This window comes from Malania oleifera, chromosome 9 (genome assembly GCF_029873635.1).
Source record: "Malania oleifera isolate guangnan ecotype guangnan chromosome 9, ASM2987363v1, whole genome shotgun sequence".
NCBI classification, from domain to species: domain Eukaryota; kingdom Viridiplantae; phylum Streptophyta; class Magnoliopsida; order Santalales; family Ximeniaceae; genus Malania; species Malania oleifera.
Genome location: NC_080425.1, coordinates 8,273,797 through 8,288,909, shown reverse-complemented (window position 1 = coordinate 8,288,909; position 15,113 = coordinate 8,273,797). Strand labels below are relative to the sequence as shown.

Here is a 15,113-nt window from a genome sequence, read left to right as displayed (position 1 = left end):
TTCAGTATGGTCAATCGAGCGATGTCAACATGTTGACTTCTGACTTGTTCGGTCGACTGAGGCAGTTATACTACCAAGGGTTTGGTCGACCGGGTTTTTAAATTAAGTCCAAAAATCCAACGTCGGTCGACCGAGACTTGTTTTTGTCCCAATTTAAACCCTAAGGACATTTCAAAGCCTTTGTATGATGTTAACTTTTATGAAAAATATTTTTAATGAAAAATTCAATGTCTTAACGTCTATCTATGACCTTTGGTTCCTTATGGTCTGTCTATGGTTATGTTTGAGCATTTAAATCATATCATGCAAGATGTATGCATTATTATAGACCAAATTTTAAAAATAAAACTTAAATGTATTACAAGATAAAACAATAAATGTCCTCTTCTTCTTCTTTTGCTCTTTTGACTTCATGAAATGCGTCTGGTCGTATAGGTTTTAAGTCCTGCAAGCTTCCATTGTTATTTCCTTATGTGTGTGTTAAATTAATGGACTTATTCACATGCTAAATACACACATAAGAAACATGTGTTTTGTCAGCATCAAAATAAGAATCGGACTCAAAAAGTCAACACTTTAGTTTATATTTACATCCATTAAAATTATAGAACTATTTTTAATTTATATTATTTGAAAATATCGAAATTTATATACTGTGTTACATTTCTATTCGTATAGATTATATACATTAAAATTTAAATTATTTTTAAAATGTTCTGTACACTTCTCATATATTAGAAAATAAAGTACTTAAATTTTACATTTTAAATCCTTATTTCAATATTAGTATGATCTATATTTATATTTTATTTTTCTACATTAATTTCACATTTAAATTGATTTGTTGCAAATAAATTTATATCATATGTAATGTTTTCGTAACATTTTTAAAATTTTATGTACTACATGTAATTTGTATAAATATTATATCATTCAAATAAATTTATCAATATTTGACAATTTAATTAAACAAATGGTGTAAAATAATATGTTAAATTTTAATAATATTGTTAAAACTAATTATCGAAATACATATATTGCCCACCACAACCACAAACCTTGGGTTGGTTTTTACTAGTTATGTTTAAAATTATGGGTCATGCAAGTTGTATGCAGCAGCCTATGGCTCAAATGAGTATCATAAACGACTTATTACAGTATATTATAAAATAAAATACAATATTATATCATTTACTACGACAAATTTGTGGGAAGCCTCTAATACTTTTTCCATTATTTTTATAAATCTATTTTCATTATTTGTGCAAAAGTAGGATTCCTAAAATAAAATAGATTAAGATATTGAATATTACTTACTCAAAAAAAGTCTACAAACCAGACTATAAATAAAACTTGAACCATTAAATATTTTATCAAGTTTTTTTTTGCCTCTTTCCCTTCAGCTTTCATCCAAAGCCAAAACAAAGATTGAAAAAGTAAAACCCTAAACCCAAGACCTGTAGCTGAATAACTGAACTGCAATGCAAAATGGTTCATTTCGTCAGATTTTCAATTTTCCCAATAATTTTCATACAACGCTGGGTGGTACCTGAAGTTAATAAAAAAAGAGACATATAAACATAGGCTTTCAAAATTTCATGTCAAAGGGAACATTCAGGAAATCATGGCATTGGCTTCATCTTCATCCCCATCCCCCGTAGGCATTTCATTGAACATGTACTGATTCTGATATTCCATCAGGTACTGTGTTGATCTCTTCACATCCAAAAACAGCTGATAAACACGGCTGATGTCCTCCATCTCCACAAGCTTTCCCTTTCGCTTCTGGCAAGCAAGAGCAGCAGCAGTGATAAGATGGATGGCATATCTCAGAGATGTTTCGACCCCAATCTTGGTTAACAAAACCCTGGCTTCCTCTGACATCTCAACCTCTTCCTCTTGGCATCTGATGTCAAGAATCTTGCGAATCTCATCCTCCGTGTATGGTTGTGTTGAGATTATGAGCAGACGATCAAGAAGGTCAATTGGAATTCCGTGTGGGGATTTGTAGTTTGTGCCGCGGATTGTGGTGATGCCTCTGTTGGTAGCAACAACTAATATTGGTGCCATTTCATTTTCTAATGCACGGTTCAGGAAAGAAAAGCACTCTATGTCGAGCATGTGCACCTCATCAATGAAGAGAACACCTGGAACAATTTCTGCCTTCCCTTCCTCTCTCCACTCCGCTACTTTTGTGTCAATTTGTTCCCTCACTTCAGAACGAATTTCACCGGTGTCACCAGTGAAGAGAGCCAAAAACCCCTGTGTTCTGAAATTGAATGCCGCAAAAGAATTCAGCAGGATCAGATTATAAAGAAGAAATTGGCCCATTTTGCAGCCGACAAGTTTGAAGGGATAATTGTCATGTAAACACAGACTTGCAACAAATACACATTGAAATTTATGAACAAAAACCCTCTTTCTTGCCATGAAAATGTCAAAAAGAAACTTAAGGAATCTTAGCAGCAGTACAGAATGTTACAAAATTAGGTATCCAAGGAATGCAGGAATTGTTAGTTAGTGGCAACTCCAATGAAACAGGATGAAAAGCATGCAAGGCAATTCTTATGTGTCACTTATTGATTCATTGATCTTATCCACAAACTACTTATATTCAAGAAAAAGAAAATGAGAAGGCTAGTTGATGAATATCCATGCTTCTGAACTTCGAATATTTTTACCAACTTTATGCTTCGACCATCAGTTCACTGTTCAAGTAATCTTCGCGGGTTTTTGGGAATATGAGTTGGGAATCTTTGATTGTCAGTTCATTCCGGAAATCTTACAAGGTAGGCATTAAGGATTCCTTGGGAACCATTATGCAAACAAAATATTCTCATCTCATTTTTCTGGCAATCCAGATTACAATAGGGAGAGCATCCTATTCACCGAACCAAACACCTAGTAATATATAACAAAAGACCCTCAATGTGCTTGCTAGTTGCTACATGCTTCAACGGTATATCAAAGCAGTAAAGAGACCCTGACATGTACTTGCATGAGCTCTTCCAAGTACAGCATATTTTTAGCACATTAAATAAAGCATAATACAATGCTAGTTACTCCAATGGGGGGCTAAATGGAGGCCCCAGTGTCTTAAATTTAGCTCTAAACACGTGTCTGAAAGTGCACAGGACGGAAGTCAACCATTTTTTAGATAGAAATCAAACTTAACTGGGAGAAAGAACTTTTTGCTTAGTGTGAATAGTTAAACTTGTGAGCATATTAATCGGCGTTTTAAAAGGTAAAGTCATAAGGTGGTGCGTTTTACTCCTGATGAGGCGAGGTGTAAGCCTTTTGGGAATTTAATATTTTATTTAAAAAATATTTAAGTAAATTGTACATACTAAAAATAATATGAACTTTATTAGATAATTAAAATAAAAAATTTTCATTCTACCCCTAAAAACAACTTTTCACTCCAACCAGTGCCTTTCCTGGCAAAGCAACCATTGCCTTTCCCTGGTAAAAGGAGGGTTGACTCGCATGTCTCTCTCTCCCTCCCTGGAGAAGATCTGAAGCAGTGTTGAAGATTTGAATAAGGTCCTCAACGTGGGAATGAGGTCACTTGAGACGACAAGGTGCAGATCTGGAGAAGATTTGACTTTAGTTGACAATTGAAGCAGGTGGAGCGTGTGCGAGAGAGAGAAATAAGATTAAGAACCATGGTCCTTGGTCAGAGAGAGAGAGGGCAACTGGGTCATTGAGGAGGACAGAGAAGATCGACAAAGGAAAGGAGAGTGTACATAAACATTGAGCAAAGTTGCTTCTGCTCTGTAACTCGCACGAGCGATGGGGTTCAAAATGTGTATGACTTGTCAGTTGAGGCAAAAAATGTGAGTGTTTCTTTTTTTGCTGAGGTGTGCAACCAGCTCCAAAATGCTTATGCCTTTCAAGACTTTCGCCTTTTACATCACTCCTTGGAGAGTTTTGGCCCAAAAACGCATCAAGGCACACCTAAGGAACACCTTTTAAATCACTGATATTAATGGTAAGCAGTCAAAATAGATTTAACAAAACAGATCAACCATTTATTTTAGGAATCTTTGTCGATTCTCATGAATGAAAGCTCGAGAATCCCAAATGCACACATTTGGTTCATTATGGGAATCCTTCGTGATAGGCATCTAGATTCCTAGGAATCCAATACTCCCAAATGATGCCAAGCTTGTCTAGGGCCTTGTTCTTGCCTATGGCCACAAGTCCTGTGCCCCATTGCCCCATATCCATGTATACAGTAGTGTAAAATTTATTTTTGAGTCAACATGTAAAAATGTTGTTTGGGAAGCAACTTGCAACATGACAAGCATTTTGATGTTTCCTAGTGCCCAAACTAGAGAAGTCCAGAAAGCTTTTGATGTTTTGTTCAACCATCTTGTATAACTCCCTATCCATGCAATTGTTCTTAGCTTATATTGTCTCCCTCGTTAAACACTTGTTGCCTATGGATGATTAATACAATGAACAATATTACTTTGCTTCCAATCATGTGATAAACTTTCTTCTTCAAGCTCTCACTACTTGCTCATTCATATTTGATGATGGGCTCATTTATATTTGATGATGAATCCATGATTAACTTTCAACTACTAGTTCACGCTTGAGTTCTACAACTAGTGCTGCACGGCCCTTGCACTAGTGGAACTATTTAGAACACGACAAGTATCAGAGTTTTGTTCATTGCATCATGATCTAGTCATCTTCCGATTGCTTACTTGATTAAAGCATTGGTGGGCAACCATGCCCCAAAAAGGTCAACACTCTAATAAGGAGAGGCTTGATCAGGTCAAGTTGCAAGTCACCCATCATCCATGTCAATGAAATGGCCATGGAGATGACCCAATTAGTTGACTATGTTGTTGCCCTCAAATGGGACCCAAAAGCAACAATTACGTTCCCTTCTTAATCTAACAAAAGACTTGCAGGCTATGGTGGAAACTCTATAAAAAGGAGACTCTGGGGAGTTAACCACCAAGTTGAACCTTCTAGTTTGCACTCTTTGCAATACCACTCTGACTGGGATGGATTTCTATGAAGTGAAGGCGCTAGAACCCTAAGCCTTTAGTAGTGCCCATGTTGCCAAGGAATGTTGGAGAAGTTCTTTTTTGAATGGATCAATACTTCTAAGCAGTTAAGGTCAACTCGGAAGTAGCTAAAGTATCGATGGGTACGATGTACTTGCTTGGGGCAGTGGTAATAGACTATGATGAAATCTGGAACAAGAGATGCACAATGATACTTGGCTCAGTTCTTTGAGGATGTGAAATATAAATCTCGACAAAACCTATGAGACTTATTCACACTTAGAAGGCCCAGAAGTCCATGAAATGATAGGCCATGATGATGGGCAGCTAGGATATGCCGGAGAAAAACAAGTTGTTTAGAAGTATAAAACATTGGGCAAAGATTAAGCTCCATCAAGAAAGGGTTTAGGCTTGGCTACAACAAAGGTAGTCGCAAACTTCCTCCACCCCAAAGAATAGCACTTTACCAAGTAGGGATAACAAGACTTTCTGGAAGTGTAAGCCCAAGAATGGCGAAGCTGACAACAGGCCAAAATCTTTGAATGAGTTGACCTCATGATGGAGGACCACTTGCGGGTAACTCTAGGCAATCATATTCTGTTTGAAGGTTTAAAAATTACTGATTTTGTTTCTGAATCAGTAATTTTTAGGAGTTTTAAGTTAATTTGAGTAATTTTGAATGCTTTAGATATTTTGAGGTTATTCTATAATTATATTTCTTATTGTTGTTAATGTGTGTATGGAAACACAATTATGCAATGAACTCAAACTTCCCTTTTTCTCACTTCAATTCCTCCTCCTTCCTTCATCATCATCCTCTTCTTTCTTCTTCCTCTCTTCTCTATACTTTTCTCTTCCATGTTCTCTCTCTCCTCTATTTTGTCTCCGTCCCTCCAATGTCCAGCACATCTAATGGTTAGATTGCATTTTTTCCCCCCTATGTTGAGGATTGCCTTCTTAAGTCTTCACTCAATGCCTCGAGAAGCTTTCCATTGTCGAGTCAAGAGAAAGATAAGAGGATGGGAGGAGCAAACCCCAAGGACAGGTTTAATGTGATTACTTAATGCACTCAAGCAGTCGACAAAAGAACCAAAGTTTACCAAAGCTAAAAATCATTTGTTTGTGGCCATGAGAATCCATGGAAAGAGTTCCCTTGCCACAATAGAAATTGAGGCCACCCACGACTTCATCTCACATATGAAGCTCAGAGAATCAAAGATTTATCTTGAAACTTGACAGAGATTTTCATTATATGGTAGTGGTGAACTCATTTGCCAACCAACACTTCAAATGACTAAAGCATGTGCATGTGAAGCTTTGTCCATTTTGGGCCACTAACATTCCAGTTGATAATTTACAAGTGATACTGAGGATAGAATTCTTACAATGAACTAGGGCCATCCTTGTCCCCTTCCCTTTATCATCCTCCAAGGATGATCACCCTTGCATTGATGAGGCTTTATAGAAGAGAAGTGATGATAACAAGCTCCTCTTTACCATGCAAATAAAGAAGGGACTGAGAGTGGTGAACCAACCCATCTCACTTCCTCGGTGATGGAAAAAGAAATGGATGGGCCAAGAGCTAGTGCTCGCGGCCATCAAGGACATATTTAGAGTACTAGGGGTGATTCCTAATAAGCTACCAAACTTACCTTCCAGAGGCTTTGTAGAATAAGAGTGATGATAATAAGTTCCTCTTTACCATGCAAATAAAGAAGGGACTAAAAAGTGGTGAACCAACCCATCTCGCTTCCTTGGTGATGAAAAAAGAAATGGATGGGCCAAGAGCCTATGCCTTGCGGCCATCAAGGACGTGTTTAGAGAGTACTAGGGGTGATGCCTAATAAGCTACCAAACAACTTACCTTGATGACAATGTTTGGATTATGAATTAAGCTATTACAAGGTGAAGCCTTTGCCAAGTAATCGAGCTAGATGGTGCCATAGCAACCCCCAAGCAGGAGGTAGGTTTCATATAACCCTCTAAAGCACTATTCGGAGCACCAATGCTATTTTAGAAAAACATTACATGAACTTATTGTTGACCACATTTTATTTAGAGGACAACTTAACAAAACCCTTTTTTCTAGGCCCATGCATGTCTTTGGCCCAACTCCAATGAGATGTTTTGCAGCAAAATATGGAAAGCATTCCAGCATTTTCTTGAGATATTATCGTGTAATTGGAAAAAAGGAAACCAAATTAAGGGCTATATCATAGCCTTCAAACTGGGGAAAACAAGATTTTGGGGCATTGATGCAATCAGCCCTAGGATTAGGAAAGCCTATTTAATGGGGAGTTTAAACCCTCAAGGAAGACATTCACAGAAGGGGAGAAATGGGGCCCCCGGGGGGGGGGGGGGGGTGGTGGGGGGAGGACAGATGGGGAAAAAAAGAGACTACAATATGAGAGCAAAACAAGAGTAAAACCCTAAGGGCCTGTTTGGTATCATTGTCGTTTTCTATTTCTCCATAGTGAAAAAACATATCATAAAAATGCATTTGTTTCTGTTGCCAGTTCTCTATTTCTGTTGTCAGTTTTCAATTTGCCAAAAAACTAATAACCAAATTTTATGATTTTTAGTTGTTTTGGCAACCTGTTCCCAAAAATTTTAATATCTAGAAATAGTTTTTTTGAATTAAATTATTCATTTTAAACACTTTTAAATTAAAATCAAATTTAAATGATCATATGAATTTAAATATAATTAAAAGAAAAATATACATAAATTTCAAAAAATAGTAATAATGCCAATTACAAAATGCTTTTACTATTTTTCACTTGTAATGTCTAAGAAAATTTTTACTGTAAAGTAGAATTGGAAAGTAGAACAATTAAGTAAAATAATTAAAATAAATTTTATTTTTATTAAAGTAATTTTTTTTAAGTGTATTATTTGTAATTTTATTATTTTAATCATATTTTTAGAATGTTTTGATTCAAATATCAAAATGAGAAGTTTTTTAATAAAGTTTTTAATTTGCATTAGTTTTATAAATGTTAATCAAACAGGTTGCTGGTTTCTAATTTTTAGTTTCTATTTCTTGTTTTTGATTTCATTTTTCGTTTTCGTTTCTCTAATTTTTTACAGTGATACCAAATGCCTCCCTAAGGTTTCCTAGATTGGCGGTGTAAAGTGAGCATCTTTGTCCTACATGTATGCATAAACTCCATTATCATCAAATGTCCCCCCATTATTGGGGGGCTTTCATCCCCTTCATCATCCGCACCATGATGATCAACATCATTTTTCTAATAGTCACCATCAATCAGTGACATCCTTCCCTCATCCCTCATCACCGTCATATTCATTATCATGACATCAGCTCCATGGCAGCTTATGTATAAGCTTGCCTACTCAAGCTCCTCGTCCATGGCTTGCACACAAGACTACTTGGCCGAACTACTTCCCCTACTCCCCTTCTTATTCTTCCGCTTCTTCAGCAGATTCTGAATCCATGAAATAGAATGGGATAGAGTGAGAGAGAGGAAAATAAAGCTTGGGTCAACTTTTCCAACCCCTAGTGCAAAGTGGGACAGCCATGCCTGGCCATTGCAAGGCCAAGAATGGCAGTTGATAATACCACAGACATTCCAGTTGATAATTTCCAAGTGATATTGAGGATAGAATTCTTGCAATGAACTAGGGCCATCCTTGTCCCCTTCCCTTTATCATCCTCCATGGATGATCACCCTTGCATTGGATGAGGCTTTATAGAAGAGAAGTGATGATAACAAGCTCCTCTTTACCATGCAAATAAAGAAGGGACTGAGAGTGGTGAACCAACCCATCTCACTTCCTTGGTGATGGAAAAAGAAATGGATGGGCCAAGAGCTAGTGCTCGCGGCCATTAAGGACATATTTAGAGTACAAGGGGTGACTCCTAGTAAGCTACCAAACTTACCTTCAAGAGGCTTTGTAGAATAAAAGTGATGATAATAAGTTCCTCTTTACCATGCAAATAAAGAAGGGATTGTTGTTTATTTTTATTTCTAGTAATTAAAAGAAATCCAAAAAAATTGAAAGTTTTCAAATTTAAAGATTGATTTTCTCACAGAAGCTTCTTTTCTAGATAATTATTTATTATTTTTTAAAGATCTAGAAAAATATTTTAAAATAGTAAAATCTAATCTTTTAAAAAAATCCAAGAAATAGTTAAAGATTCTTTAAAAAATTCAAAAAACTAAAAAAAAACTGTAAAAATCTGAAACAAAAAAAGAGTTTCTTTAGAGTATTATTTTATTATTTCCTTGTTTAGGATTTGAGTGCCAAATTTTCTATTGGTGCATTGTTTGTTAATCTTATTTCCTTGTTAGGCCTATTTTTTATGATTATTTCATTTGAACTTGAAAAATTCTACCTACAATGAATCCAAAAATGGAGCTCAAAAACAGGGCAATTTGCATCCTTCCACATTTTCTAAGGTGAGATGAACTTCATATACCTGAACAGAATTCCAAATGGCCATGAGGGGATTCAATATTTATAAGACAATATTTCAAATGAATATGAAAAACTTTAAAATGACAATTGAGCTCACAAATGTGGCAATTGCGTCCTGAGATTTTCTATGGTGGGATGAACTTTGTGTGTGCTTGAATCCCACATGGCCATAAGAGGATTCAATATTTAAAGGATAGGTAACTTAAATGAATTTGAAGAAGATCATGTTAAACGAATCTGGCAACAGCGCTCAGAGGTGGGACAATTGTGTCCTTTCGAGATTTCTTGAGGTGTGATTAATTTCATGTGCTTGAACAGAATTCTAGATGGTAACAAAAGGATTTAATATTGAAATTGGCAGTAATTAAACAAGAGTGAATTGAATGTCATCATGACTGAATGTGAGATAATCGAAAGCTAATTAGGCACCATCTGTGGAAGGAGCGCTAATACCTTCTAGCATAACTATACTCCTAAATAACTCTGCGCAAATCGAGACCTACTTCTTCCCTAAAACCTAGGCTTGGCTTAGTTTTGGAATAAAATGGTACTAATTAGGTGATCCAACATATAGATGACATATAAAAAGATCAACAGAATGTTCCTAAGTAGTTTGTTCTAGATGCCTACTGATTTCCCATGCAATAGCTCATCACACCACTCATATGAAAAACATGCTCCCCATTAGATCACATATCTATCTACACAAAAGAGAAGTTTCAATGGCCCATTTAGCAGAGACTTTGGAATGCAGAGAATTGATTTTATTATAAGAACCACAACCTAACTAAGGGATATTATGCAAGCTATAGATGAAGATCAATAGCAATTATCACCTCATATAGCATCGCATGGACTACAAAGGCAGAAATGCACATCCCAACTATAGTAATATGGGAATTTGTTAAATGCAGTGATATATTGCTGATGGAGATTAGTGCATCTTAACACCAATAAAAGAGCAAGACTAACTAAAGGAAACAATTGATGTGGGAGCACAACATACTAAAACCAATGACGCCCTACCAGCATGGAGAACTTCTTATGAAATAAAATCGTTAAAAACATTTCAAGTAATCTTTCCATCTTTGAAAACATGTCCAACATGAACCAAAAGCACACTGATGTGGGAGTGCAAGACACCCAAATCAATGGTGCCCTCCATGCATGGAGAATTTGTTAAACTCAAATGAGATATTGCTTACAGATGTTGCTGCATCCAAACAATGATAAAATAATAAGACCAACTAAAGGTAGCAACTGATGTGGGACTACAAAGACTAAAACTAATGGCACCCTACATGCATGGAAAATAACAACCATAAAACACATTTTCAAGGAATCTATTCATCTTTGAAAAAGCCTGTTCAAAACAAATCAAAAGCATGCCCCCACCCCCCTCCCCACCCCACCCAAAAAAAAGGATTTTCTTTCTAAAAAGAAGAGAGCAACCTAGCCATTCAATAGCATGAAGCTGCCTATAAATTGAATGAAATGCCGCAGAAACATTAAGTCCAATTAACTATGTTTTAAAATTTTCTATCCCAGAAACATTAAGTCCAATTAACTATGTTTTAAAATTTTCTATCATAGTTTACTAATATTAGTATTTCAATGATTTTCTATTGGGAAAAAAATTAGTATTTTGATGATATTTTCAGCATTATGGTAGATAATAAAACTATAAAAGATTGGCAAGTCAAGTCCATGCACAACAGCTTGCAACCAGCTTTATATAAGGAACATAAAGTTTGGGACTTTTAATTCAATTCCAAATTTTTTTTTACAAAAAAAATAAAAAAAATTAATCAATTTGATTGAGCCACCACTCGACTTATAAGTATCAAAGATAAACAGCCAAGCAGGCTCCTTCCTTAGAACCAAATGGGGAAACTAAAATAAAGAAATCAGATGAGCAGGGCAGAAAGAATACAAGTAAATATTGGCGATAATGGGTCAATAAAAATTGACCAGATTTTAAACAACAATATGATAGCATAATTCATTATGATGGCAAGAACATCATCAAATTGATTCAGGGGCATGCAATTGAAAGGATCTTCTACACAAATAAGGATGAGAAATTTTAAATATTATAAGGCACTTTTCTATGCAAGCAAGATTGAACAATCTTTAGGTGCTTAATGAAGTCATAAAAAATGGTACTAGCCTAGATGTGAAAAAGTAAAGAGCAAAGACTTGAAAATCAAGTATTTAAGTTCTTACGAATGGAAGGAAAAACAGGCATGGACCCTTCCAGATCTACAATAACAAAATGGAACAGACTAACACTAACACCATGCCATATATGTTTTAAAACATGAAATAGGGGTTAAAAGCATCACTAGAGTAGAATGTGTTTCACTTGCAACAACTTAATTAGAGAGTCAGCAGCAAAAAAACATGAGACAACAGTCACAAAGATAACATAGCATTAACTTACCTAGACAGAATCAACCCTGGCAGTAGCAATTTGCATTTAAATCTCTCCAGAAAAAACAGTGACAAGAAAGTATATTGTTAAAACAGAGGTCCTAAATTAGGTCCAGATTAGCACCAATTATCAATGAAAAGGTTTTGCATTCTAAATCAAAAAAAGTCATTTCCATTCAATTGTAGCATGCACCTGTGGTGTAAAAATATGAATGAAGATAGATTGCATTTCAAATTTGACCATAATAGATCTAGATGACCTAGACAACTACTAGACTTGGATAATACTATATTTGCTTGCTCCAACTTGAACCAAAACACCAAAATACTTCAAAGCCATGAAATTAAGCCAAATCAAACAACAAAATTATATTTAAAGGAAACATAAAATTAAATTATAAATTAAGGGTACATGCGTACTCATATAGTTATTTTTAAAATTATGCAATAGTTATAGGATAGAGCCTTGCATATCCATATAATTTGTAGTATTCTATTTTTCAATAAGAAAATAAAACACAAAATCAAATTTTTAATGGAAATATAGGAGGAATGACCTTTATAGTGTTCTCTTTTTTGGCACCTTGCAACTCAAGCGATAAAGGGGCATATTGGCTCAAGCTCATTTTTGAGTTAACTACCTCATATTAGATTAGATCTAAATGCATTATAAGCTTCTCTTAAAACAAAAGAAAATTAAGGAACATCAAGAAGAAAATGGTGAACAAGAAGGTGATAGCTTGTCAATTTTGTTCAGAAAAGAAAAGTCTAGAAATGTGTTGATGCTTAAAATAATAGTCAAAAAGCAAAGAATAGGGTGCCATTGGTACTTGGCCAAAGAATACAATTAGAAGAGTACGCACTGCAAGCCATACTTCACATTAATAACTTGATCCCTGTGTGTCTATGGAGGCTTAAACATTAACAGTTTCTGTACAAAACAATTCAGAAATTTCACAAGTGGTACTAGTTTAACCTAATTAGATTTCAATCACGGTGACAACACCCAAATGTCGAGTTCATAACTTACAGAATTACCAACTCCTAGCATAAACTATCATTTTGAAGCTGCTACAAAAAGATACAAGTTAGCAAAGCATCATAGATAATGTTAATTATATAACAAATCTAATGTCCAAAACACATGCACACAAAGAAATAGGAGGAAACCTGCTGTTGATAACATCAATCTCATGAAGTGTAACACAATGCACCACCTCCTTCCTCTTCTGCAACTCCCCATCAGGACACTGCACAAACTTTGTCTGAGGGCCCATAGCATCATAATCTCTAGATCGTGCGAACGACCTCCCAAGCTTTGTGATCTTTCCAGATGCCTTATCAATAGCCATGACATCCCCACTTTGTACCTTCTCCTTCCCTAAGGCCTCAATCATCTTTGCCCCCAAATCATACACTGTCTCCATCTCTGTGGTCTTCAGCGTCAACTTTCCAGTTTTCGATGCAGCACCTGCAACTGCAGGGCGGTCAATTTGGACCTCAACAACCTCACCTTCAATAACCTCAGTTTCTTCCTTGATTCGGACTCCAATTGCTTTGCGAAAAGCTTGCATCAGGGCTTCTGTCTTTGACATCTCTAGGGAGAAGAGCTCACTGCCAGCGAGCATGGCAAAGGGGGTTTCCTGACCAAGAGACTTAGCGAGGCCCATGGCAATGGCTGTCTTTCCAGTGCCAGGCTGGCCAGCAAGGAGAACAGCCCGGCCAGCAATCTTGCCCTCTTTGATCATATGAAGGATGACACCAGCAGCCTTGCGAGCAGAGGTCTGGCCAACCATGCCCTCTGAGATGGCCCGGGGCTCAAGGGCTGAGTCCAGGCCCAGTCCACGGATGTGGGAGTGAGCACCTATGCGTTCTATTCGCGTTAGGTCTCGACTCTCTGACAGTTTCAACTCTGCCATGGCTGCTTCTGCAAATCAACACACACAGACACATACACGGATGGGCACACAGAGAGAACACACACACTGTTACAATTTGCACCCAAATAAGAGTCGAGAAAAAAAATCATAAAACGATCACACTGCCAAAGAAATTGCATTTTTTAAATCATCAAGTTTAATTAAAAAGCTCCCTCTACTGCTCAAAAACGTAACTTGTCAAAACAAACCTACATATAAACTGAAAAAACAATAATGAACTAAGCTAAATATCATCAAATTCGCCATACCTACAAAACCAAAAAATAAACTAAACTAAATATCAAACAATAGGATATGCTAAAAAAAAAAGACGTAAACTTACCCTAAATCCTTGATTCCAAATCTCTCAAAAACAAAAGCACCCCTAAAGTCTGTACCAAAACCCTGCCAGGGAGTAAAAAACACACAGCGTCAGCTGGCGCTATAAACAATATTGATGATTTAATGAGTAACGAAATTCGTAATATATGTAAAGTTTTAAATAAAATGTAGGGTCAAAATGTTCCAACTCCGGCTACTCAAGCACCCAATTTCTGAGATTGACTAAATTGAGAGAGAGAGAGAGAGAGAGAGAGAGAGAGAGAGAGAGAGAGAGAGAGAGAGAGAGAGAGATTACCAGAGCAGAGCACGGAGGTCGCAAGTCGCCAAATCGGGTATGGACACAGGTGGGAGGAGGAGGAAGCGAAGCCCCGCTATAGCCTGCGCACCCGTACCTAGTCTAGTTTTCTTGTTAGTACCCCTAGATCGTGACCCGAGTAGCCGTCATGGGTCGACAGAGAGGATTACGACCCTTCTTTGGAAGCGGGACGGGAAGGATGATAACCCAACCTAATGGCTGTCTATCTAACCGGAGAAACAGCACTGGAGGACGAGATGAGGGTCTTCCGGTGCAGTGTGCAGCAAAGAGAGGGAGGGTTTTACGGGGGTTTTATTTGACACCCACGTCCGGGAAGAAACCAAGCTGGTTTTGGGATGTGGGTAAGTTCAGTATAACTCTAGGGCAAAGGAAGATTTTAAAAATTTTACGCACTAGTCTTCATATTAAAATTTTGAATTTTCTTTGATATTTGATTAAAAAAAAAAAAACGCATTCACATAAATATTTATTACATTATACATAGACATAAGATCTCATAACTAAATCAATAAGCAAATTCTATTAATATTTCATTTAGAAAACAAATCCTACTTAAATCCCTACATCTTTACCTTCCAAAATATGTATTTCGATTTATTATCCCTCATCGATTGGTAACCCGACTCTTCATCCTCT

At 36.4% G+C, this 15,113-nt stretch overlaps 1 protein-coding gene across 1 annotated transcript; it reads right to left on the bottom strand.

Moving 5' to 3' along the window:
• Positions 1 to 1,477: 1,477 nt before the first annotated feature.
• LOC131164975 (uncharacterized) lies at positions 1,478 to 14,878 on the bottom strand. The gene is made up of 4 exons (XM_058122551.1): positions 14,457 to 14,878; positions 14,163 to 14,224; positions 13,071 to 13,827; positions 1,478 to 2,269 (listed from the first exon to the last, which is right to left on the bottom strand). Exons 3-4 carry the CDS (start codon positions 13,817 to 13,819, stop codon positions 1,615 to 1,617), a joined length of 1,404 nt encoding a protein of 467 aa, XP_057978534.1. The 5' UTR covers positions 13,820 to 13,827; positions 14,163 to 14,224; positions 14,457 to 14,878; the 3' UTR covers positions 1,478 to 1,614.
• Between the last annotated feature and the right edge of the window lie 235 nt (positions 14,879 to 15,113).

What these genes read in the sequence shown, in the direction of transcription:
- LOC131164975 (XM_058122551.1), bottom strand. Translation starts at nt 13,819, where the DNA reads ATGGCAGAGTTGAAACTGTCAGAGAGTCGAGACCTAACGCGAATAGAA. An exon ending in ATTGATGTTATCAACAGCAG is followed by an intron (nt 2,270 to 13,070) that starts GTTTCCTCCTAT and finishes ATTCAATTTCAG; the next exon opens with AACACAGGGGTTTTTGGCTC.